This window comes from Lupinus angustifolius, unplaced genomic scaffold (genome assembly GCF_001865875.1).
Source record: "Lupinus angustifolius cultivar Tanjil unplaced genomic scaffold, LupAngTanjil_v1.0 Scaffold_486, whole genome shotgun sequence".
Taxonomy (NCBI): Eukaryota; Viridiplantae; Streptophyta; class Magnoliopsida; order Fabales; family Fabaceae; genus Lupinus; species Lupinus angustifolius.
In genome coordinates, this window is record NW_017727859.1 from 152206 (window position 1) to 162551 (window position 10346).

Sequence of the window (10346 nt, forward strand, 5' to 3'; positions counted from 1 at the left end):
TTTGCCTAGGATCAACGTTCTAAGAGGTTAAGCTAGCACGGTCATACTAGCTCTGATAATACTTATTGGGGTAAAATCAGAGTATACACATACCTAGAGGGAGTCAATAGGTGTAGCGGTACAATATAGCCGCTTTTCCGGGTTATTGCAAATATCAAAATACAAACTAGGATAATCGATTATTTAACAGGTTAATCGATTATTTAACAGGTTAATCAATTATTCACATCAGATAATCGATTATACACAGAATTAATCCATTATTCAGTAACTCATAAATCTTGAAAAACTTAGGTTTCTTGATGAATAACTTTCACTAAAATAGTTCTTTCAGATTCAATTGCTTAACAAAAGTATACTAAACTGAATATGCAGATTAAGATTCAATTTAAGCAATTATAATATAACGAATCGAAACTAATATAAGTAAAAAAAAGAAAGTAAATAGATTAAAGATAGAGAAAAGTGCACCAAGAGATTTTATCCTGATTCGTTTGCGGATCCACTTGTAAACTACATTCAAGTCTCTCCGTCTGATCTTGGGAGATTTTTCTTCACTATGAAATTAAATGTATTTTTATGAAACATACTTCCAATTTAATACAAGACTTTCCTTCTTGGACTATGGAGATTCCTGGTCGTTTTGTCACTCAATCCTAGAGGGCGATTGATGGATGCACTATTGCCGCCAAAAGGGTTAGTAGAGCCCATAGTGGGCTTTGCCTAGGATCAACGTTCTAAGAGGTTAAGCTAGCATGGTCGTACTAGCTCTGATAATACTTATTGGGGTAAAATCAGAGTATACACATACCTAGAGGGAGTGAATAGGTGTAGCGGTACAATATTGCCACTTTTCCGGTTTATTGCAAATATCAAAATACAAACTAGGATAATCGATTATCTAACAGGTTAATCGAATATTCACTTCAGATAATCGATTATACACAGAATTAATCAATTATTCAATAACTCATAAATCTTGATAAACTTAGGTTTCTTGATGAATAAGTTTCACTAAAATAGTTCTTTCAGATTCAATTGCTTAACAATAGTATACTAAGCTGAATATGCAGATTAAGATTCAATTTAAGCAATTATAATATAACGAATCGAAACTAATATAAGTGAAAAAAAGAAAGTAAATAGATTAAAGATAGAGAAAAGTGCACCAAGAGATTTTATCCTGATTCGTTTGCGGATCCACTTGTAAACTACATTCAAGTCTCTCCATCTGATCTTGGGAGATTTTTCTTCACTATGAAATGAAATGTATTTTCACGAAACATACTTCCAATTTAATACAAGACTTTCCTTCTTGGACTATGGAGATTCTTGGTCGTTTTGTCACTCAATCCCGGAGGGCGATTGATGGATGCACTATTGCCGCCAAAAGGATTGGTAGAGCCCATAATAGTCTTGCCTAGGATCAACGTTCTAAAAGGTTAAGCTAGCACGATCGTACTAGCTCTGATAATACTTATTGAGGTAAAATCAGAGTATACACATACCTAGAGGGAGTGAATAAGTGTAGCGGTACAATATTGTCGTTTTTCCGGTTTATTGCAAATATCAAAATACAAACTAGGATAATCGATTATCTAACAGGTTAATTGAATATTCACTTCAGATAATTGAATATTCACTTCAAATAATCGATTATACACAGAATTAATCAACTATTCATTAACTCATAAATCTTGAAAAACTTAGGTTTCTTGATGAATAAGTTTCACTAAAATAGTTCTTTCAGATTCAATTGCTTAACAATAGTATAGTAAACTGAATATGCAGATTAAGATTCAATTTAAGCAATTATAATATAAAGAATCGAAACTAATATATGTAAAAAAAAGAAAGTAAATATATTAAGGATAGAGAAAAGTGCACTAAGAGATTTTATCCTGATTTGTTTGTGGATCCACTTGTCAACTACATTAAAGTCTCTCCGTCTGATCTTGGGAGATTTTTCTTCACTATGAAATTAAATGTATTTTTAAGAAACATACTTCCAATTTAATACAAGACTTTCCTTCTTGGACTATGGAGATTCCTGGTCGTTTTGGCACTCAATCCCAGAGGGTGATTGATGGATGCACTATTGCCGCCAAAAGGGTTGGTAGAGCCCATAGTGGTCTTTGCCTAGGATCAACATTCTAAGAGGTTAAGCTAGCATGGTCATACTAGCTCTGATAATACTTTATTGGGGTAAAATCAAAGTATACACATACCTAGAGGGAGTGAATAGGTGTAGCGGTACAATATAGCCGCTTTTCCGGTTTATTTCAAATATCAAAATACAAACTAGGATAATTGATTATCTAACAGGTTAATCGATTATTCACTTCAGATAATCGATTATACAAAGAATTAATCAATTATTCAGTAACTCAGAAATCTTGAAAAACTTAGGTTTCTTGATGAATAATTTTCACTAAAATAGTTCTTTCAGATTCAATTGCTTAACAAAAGTATACTAAACAGAATATGCAGATTAAGATTCAATTTAAGCAATTATAATATAATGAATCGAAACTAATATAAAGTAAAAAAAGAAAGTAAATAGATTAAGGATAGAGAAAAGTGCACCAAGAGATTTTATCCTGATTCGTTTGCAGATCCACTTGTAAACTACATTCAAGTCTCCCCGTTTGATATGAGAGATTTTTCTTCACTATGAAATTAAATGTATTTTTACGAAATATACTTCCAATTTAATACAAGACTTTCCTTCTTGGACTATGGAGATTCATGATCGTTTTGTCACTCAACCCTCTATGGATACCTCACCACCTATAATTTTGGCCCCTCACCAATCCTAACTCACTTCCAATAAACCATGTAATAGTGAATATTTCAACACAACCGCATCAAGGATTTTATACCTAATTCTCAAGATACTTGAGAACCTTCAAATCTCTAAACTAAATAGAAAAACTAAATCTAAGTAATAAAGCACCTAATTTGTGTTGATATGACTATATTCTCATACCTAAAATCTAATAACAGAAATCACACAAGAACTCCTAGTTTCTAATATAATTTATGCATGGTTTTCTCAATATGCACTTTCTCGAAGATATGAAATTTTGTAAACTTTTCTCTCTTGATTCTCAAAGCAACATTAACTCTAATCACAAAAGATTTCACTCAAAGAGTTCATAGAAAAATATGAAAATTTTAATACTTGGACTCTGAACCAATGAGAATAAAAACAGTTTTATACAAAACAGTTTTCTATTGATCTAATCAATTATCAAGACTGGTAATCGATTATCGAAATGCTAAAAACAAGATATCTGATAGACATAATTGATTATCAAGATTGGGAATCGATTATCAATTTCATAAGACTAAATTCTTTAGCTACTAGAACTCTGAATAATCAATTATCACTATGTATAATCATTATCAGATTTCATAAAGAGATAATGGATTATCAACTTAATCTAATCAATTAAAAGAGCTGAAAGTTAGTTTCTTTGATATGAAGAATGAACCTCCTACACGATGAATGAATATGCAATGCATGATTTCCAAATATATACATTTTATGCACTAAATCATGTATGTGCAATGCGTGAGCATTATATTATCATGTATGGGTGAACGAATAAAATGTCTCAATATTAACTAAGTCAAGTTTAGTTCTTGTGAGACCTTCATTCTAGGTTCATCTAACATAGACTCAAACTAAGCAATGAACTTAGGATTTTTATAAAATATAAAATAATCCTAACACTATGATAACCTTGAGTGTTGGTATGTTACTTTGTTGACTTCATCATTAAGCTTTCACACAATCTTTGTCTTGTTCAAATTCTTGTATTCATCAACACTTAGTATATTTATCACACTTGCAATGTTTAACTCCTATTACAATGTCCGCAATAACTTCCCATCAATTGTAAATTGAGAACAACATAAAGAAATAATAGACCATTCTTCACCATAATTAATAAGAGGGAGATAAAATAGATTTAAACTTCATATTCTTCTCCATTTCTATTTCTCTATATCTACAGCTTATGATATGCATATGATTAAATAATTCCTTTTGTTTTTAGGATAGGGTAGTACATTTCGACAATAAATAATTATTTATTCTCTCTTCTTTTTAGTGTTATGAGTGCACTTATTTATATAAGTTTGTTGATCACTTACTTATATCTTTATGAGTACCTTTGAGGATTAACCAAAGATAAACTCAAAGACTACTGAAGCTATAATAATTAGACTTGGGGGCTTATTATTAGGCATTAAGGATCAACGGATTTCCTAAAAAAAACAATTGTTATAAAATGCAAGTAATGTTTTCATTTAAGTCTATGATTTTATGATAGTGATAACATAAGCTATCTCAAATGAACATGAATGTAAAATCCAATCAATTGGATATAACGTCCGATACGTCATATCAATGAAAGGGCAGATCCATTTTCTAACTGAAATTTTAATGGAATATAACAAATCATTCAGGTATTCATGTAAGTGGATGATGTAATTCAATTCCTATAAACTCATTCATCATATCTTCTATTTTATATTATATTTTCTCTCTTTATCTTTATATTTTTAATTATATTTAATTTAAATTCCACTTATTTTTCTATTTGTTTAAAAAATTAAATAAAATTAAAAAAAGTATTTCCATTCTCTATGTGATTGATATTTAAGATCCTTAAAGAATTCATCATTCTCAAATTCAAAATTATAACTTTCTTTACTAAAATTAATCCAATTAAAATGTTTTTTTAGTGTCAACTCAATTGCTAAAATTATGTAATACGTGAGTGACCAAATTTAAATCACATTTCTACCCCCTTCTAATTCAGTTTTCCCTCCCCAATATACCCCTTCTATGCTAATTAACATTAAAGGGAGAAACTGCGATAAATCTCAATATTAGGCACCAAAATTGAATTGATAATGGTTGCCATAAAACAATTAGGCCATAACCATGAAATAAATAATTGATTCGATAAAACTCATGGCATTGCTCCGAATGAAAAGAAAATGCAAGTATCTATTGGTTTGAATAGAACACCAACCCAATTCTTTGTTTATAGTGTTACTCTAAGTGAATCTAAATAAGGTAGGACCCCCGAATAAGAACTGCTTGTAATAATAGGGTAGGATTAGTAGTTGTGGTCGATGATTTAGCTAGCACTCACATATTACTTTGTAATTGTGGTATTTTCCTTACTTCAATTTATTAATAACCTTTTACTTGTCAAAGAAAATATATTAATACTTATTACACCAATAACGTCATACTAAATATGCAAAAGGATTTTAGCCAATTATAGTACTTTCAGTTCAAGCCGAGACTTGATTTTATTAGTCAGCCAAGGGCGGCGTCAATGAACTAAAAAGTAGGCTAATTGAATGAAATGGGGTTATTGGTATCGACTTCCAACTACTCCAAGACCCCCACTTCTAACTGCCCTACCATGCACGCCAAAACAACATAAAAGACAACACAATCTTTACCCTTTTCTTTAATATTCTCCTTATTTATGTGACTATATTTAACATTTAATACTTATATATAGCACTTATAAATCTAAATATTGTAAATTATTTTAGTTTTATACCTAACCTACCATAATATAACTTATTTAAAAAAATTAGGCTATAACATGCATTAAATTTAGGAGTGTAATATTTATGTACTGAATTTATACACACCATATAATTTGACATTAATTTGTGTTACTTTTTTTGAAAATTCAATAATAATTAAATATAAATAATGGATGATAAAATGACAGTGTATAAAACTTTAATATTTTGATTGCATATATTTTTTCTCTAAATTTGGTAGTATACAAAAATTATTTCATTTATTTAACCCAGATCGTAAGTTATAACTCTCTTCCAAAGGTCTCACTCTATCAATGTCTCCACAATAAATTTTCAATCTTCATTCCACATATTATGTCAAGTACAGTACTAGTAGTCTAGCAAATATGGTAAGAACGTTTCTTATAGAACAAGCAAGTTTAATTACATGATACGGCTATATACTTCAAATCAAGTTATTATGTTTTATCATATATCATGTATAATAATAAAACATTAATCTCCAAACATTTTTCTATCTATGATTTTTTTTGGCATCCATTTGATCAACATTTCTTATTGGACTTCTAACAATCTTTTTATCATATGTCTAATCTTTTTAGAGTGCAATATCTATGTATTTTCAATATAAATATTTATACACATACAATATATCAATTGTCATTCGTTTGTATTACTATTATAAGAGTTTAATTAAAAATGAATAATGAGTTAATAGTGTATAAAAATTTTACATTGTTAATGTATATATTATTCTCTTATTTTTAATCTATCATATCTAATATGTCTCCTAATTTATACAAGTAAATAAAAATTAAATAAAACCAAAAGTACTCAACCAACAACTTAAAATTTGTAGTTTTAATTTCATTCTATATTTATTATATTCCTTACACAAAAATGTTCACCATCTTCCCCCCTCCTTTTAAATCCCCCCTTTCACCCTCTCTCTCTTCATAACATTTGCAAGCTATCTATATCCACCACATACAATCCCATCTTCCCAAAAAAAAATACCAACCTACACTCTCTACTTTTCTCCCTCTAATTATTTTGGCCTCTAATTTCCACTCTCTTTCTCTTTGCCATGGGCATGAAACCCTTTCCTTGTTTTGAACCAATCGCAAGATGTAGCACAGAACAAAGATCAAACCAAACCGTGGCTTCAGACTTAGATGGCACTCTCCTTGTGTCTCGAAGTGCTTTTCCTTATTACCTTCTCATTGCTCTTGAAGCTGGTAGCATTATAAGAGCACTAGTGCTTTTAGCTTCTGTCCCTTTTGTTTACTTCACATACATATTTGTCTCTGAAACTGTGGCCATAAAAACATTGATCTTCATCACCTTCACGGGGTTGAAGATCAGGGACGTTGAGCTTGTTGCAAGGTCAGTGTTGCCAAGGTTCTATGCAGAAGATGTGCACCCAGAGACATGGAAAGTGTTCAATTCCTTTGGAAAACGATACATTGTTACTGCTAGCCCAAGGTTGATGGTGGAACCATTTGTTAAGACCTTTTTGGGAACTGATAAGGTTCTTGGGACAGAACTAGAAACAACAAAATCAGGAAGGGCAACTGGGTTTGTTAAGGAACCTGGAGTTCTTGTTGGTGAGCACAAGAAAACTGCTATTGTTAAGGAATTTGGTCCAGACTTACCAGATTTGGGACTTGGAGATAGTGTAACAGATTATGATTTCATGTCAATCTGCAAGGTTGGTATCATGAACTTAATTTCAATATAGTTTTACTTAAAAATATTTGACTTTTATTAGAATTATAATTATAATTATGAGTAGAATATATATGTATTTTCAGTGTAAAAGTTTATGTATATCATTTACCATTCATTTGTATTACTAGACTTCATAATGGTTAAACATAAGAGAAAAAGATGTATACACTAATAGTGTATGAGTTTTATACACTGTCACTGCATCATCTATTATTGATATTTAATTGTTGTTGACTTTTTAAAAAGTAATCCAAATGAGTAGTGGGTGATAAGATGCATGTGTATAAATTTTATATCGACAATATATAAATTTGATATTCTAAATATAAATGGTGAATAATACAATAAAAGTGTATACAAAACTCTTACACTTTGACTATATACATTTTTTTTCTCTATAATTATTTCAAAATTTAAGTTTTTGAAAATTAGTACATGATTGTTTAATAATTTAATAATCTAAAGAAATACTGATAGGTCAAAATTAAACTATAATCAGCCTATGGAAAAAATAATCAAATATACATCATGGCCTCAAAAGAAATTAATATTGTTGAGAGCTATTATCTTCTTGGAGAGACAAAAATATTTAAAATAAAAGAAAAATTTAATATAATTTAATATTTTTATCCTTAAAATATAATATAATGATATTTTATATATTTATGTATAAGTACAAAAGTGATCAATTGTTCTTCCTCAGCTTGGTCCACACAAATATCTATTCTTGGGATAAGTTGTTTCCCTTGTTTAATGCAGCTATTACTTGCAATTTTTATTTTTGGTGCGGGCACTATTTTTAACTAAAATTAAATCACTATTACTCGAAATTACATTTTTTATAAAGGTAAATTCTCAAGTGTCCAAAATTACTAGGTAATTTTCAACAGTAGGTGAACCACCAAATGAATTCAACTCCATCACCCACCTTTCAGTAAAACATCCTATAGGGCTAAAAAGTTTTGACTCATACATATGTTAAAAATTAAAAACAATTTGTCACTCATGCTCATTTTCATGTGGTCATTAATTGTACCGACTCTCCTTTTGTACACGGTACACCAAATTTATTGCATCATACATATTTATATTATTTTTTACCTATTTATTTTATTTATAGAGTTATCTTTTTCGCTCACTAAAATCATAATATTTGTCCTATATTTTTAATATTTTAAAATATTTTTGTTGAAAATAATTAAATATAACAATTTTAGTGGCATGAGGAGATTTTTTTTTAATTTACATTTTGTTCTAAAATATATGATTTGTGTCCAAATTTTGGAGTCCATAAATCATTTCCTTAACTACACTTTTCCATGCAGGAAGGATATATAGTTCCAAGGATCAAATTTGAGCCATTACCAAGAAACAAGCTTCTAAGCCCAATTATTTTCCATGAGGGCAGGCTAGTTCAGAGACCTACCCCTATAGTTGCCCTCTTAACCTTCCTATGGATGCCAATTGGTATTATACTCTCTATCCTTAGGGTATACCTTAACATCCCTTTGCCTGAAAAACTTGCTTGGTACAACTATAAGCTATTAGGGATAAGGGTTATTAGGAAGGGTAACCCTCCACCAGCCCCTAAGAAAGGTAAAAGTGGAGTCCTATTTGTTTGTAACCACAGAACAGTTTTAGACCCAGTTGTTACAGCTGTTGCCCTAGGAAGAAAAATAAGCTGTGTCACATATAGTATAAGCAAATTCTCTGAAATAATTTCACCAATAAAAGCTGTGGCCCTAACAAGAGAAAGAGATAAAGATGCAGCTAACATTAAGAGGCTTCTTGAAGAAGGAGATTTGGTTATTTGTCCTGAAGGTACCACTTGTAGGGAACCATTTCTTTTAAGGTTCAGTGCTCTTTTTGCTGAGTTAACAGATAGGATTGTCCCAGTTGCCATAAACACAAAGCAAAGTGTGTTTTATGGTACATCAGCTAGAGGTTTTAAATTATTGGACCCTTATTTTGTGTTCATGAATCCAATGCCTACGTATGAGATTACTTTCTTGAACCAGTTACCTTCTGAGCTCACTTGCAAAGGAGGAAAATCTGCTATTGAAGTTGCAAATTATATTCAAAGGGTACTTTCTGGGACTCTTGGTTTTGAGTGCACCAATTTAACAAGGAAGGACAAGTATGCCATGATTGCAGGAACAGATGGAATAGTTCCATCAAAGAAAGAAAAGGCTTGATAAGTAAATCACCTTTTGATTCTCTTTTGGTTTTCTAGCTATTTCTTTCCAAAATGCTTATAGTTATTATCATAGTAATAAAAACTGATTGTGTTAATTTATTATATGCCCATATATATATACAAGTTATAGTTTCTATGATGCGGTCAATCCTGATATATAGTAGTACATTTTTGTGCTAGAAGTTCAAGAATCTATATCAATTTTATTTAATTTGTTGCTGTAATAAGAAAGTTACTGTAAATATACTTCTGATTGAAATGAGGCATATGGCAATATAATTCACAAGGTACACTGATTTTATGATGCAGTAATGGTATTTCTTTAGTGCCATTAATTTGCTGGAATTTCTAGCTAGAAGGCCTACATTCATAACTAGATCTTACACCTTGCTTGATATAAAACTATGTACTGGGAACACATTCAATTCTTTGATTCTAAATTATTTGATAGAAAATACTTTGAATATAACATTTGTATCAAACGTGTGGGGGAGTTATTTCCTAGTTGTGACCTCAGTTCATTAAGCTGCAAAATAGAAAGTGTGACCACTCATTCAAATTGTTACCACATCAATATTGTGGTTGGTGTAATAGTTGCAACCACATTAACCATAATTGCATTGAATCATAATGTGGTTGTAGAGGCCACAATACAACTATATCACACTACTTTTAGGTCGTATGGGATACATCTAATTCAAAAATATTTTTAATTACAAAATAATTCACACGGTAACAGTCACAATCTATAACGCAACGGACACAGTGTCGCAATAACAATATCCACAGCCACAAATATATAGAGAATGTGCTGATTGTAATTGTAATATTTAAA

At 30.4% G+C, this 10346-nt stretch overlaps 1 protein-coding gene across 1 annotated transcript; it reads left to right on the top strand.

The window, feature by feature from the left end:
- Positions 1-6490: 6490 nt before the first annotated feature.
- LOC109341507 (glycerol-3-phosphate 2-O-acyltransferase 6-like) lies at positions 6491-9819 on the top strand. Its single transcript, XM_019579437.1, has 2 exons — positions 6491-7294; positions 8640-9819. The coding sequence occupies exons 1-2, from the start codon at positions 6671-6673 to the stop codon at positions 9507-9509; spliced, it is 1494 nt and encodes a 497-aa protein (XP_019434982.1). The 5' UTR covers positions 6491-6670; the 3' UTR covers positions 9510-9819.
- Positions 9820-10346: the final 527 nt, after the last annotated feature.

What these genes read in the sequence shown, in the direction of transcription:
- LOC109341507 (XM_019579437.1), top strand. Translation starts at nt 6,671, where the DNA reads ATGGGCATGAAACCCTTTCCTTGTTTTGAACCAATCGCAAGATGTAGC. An exon ending in ATTTCATGTCAATCTGCAAG is followed by an intron (nt 7,295 to 8,639) that starts GTTGGTATCATG and finishes TTTTCCATGCAG; the next exon opens with GAAGGATATATAGTTCCAAG.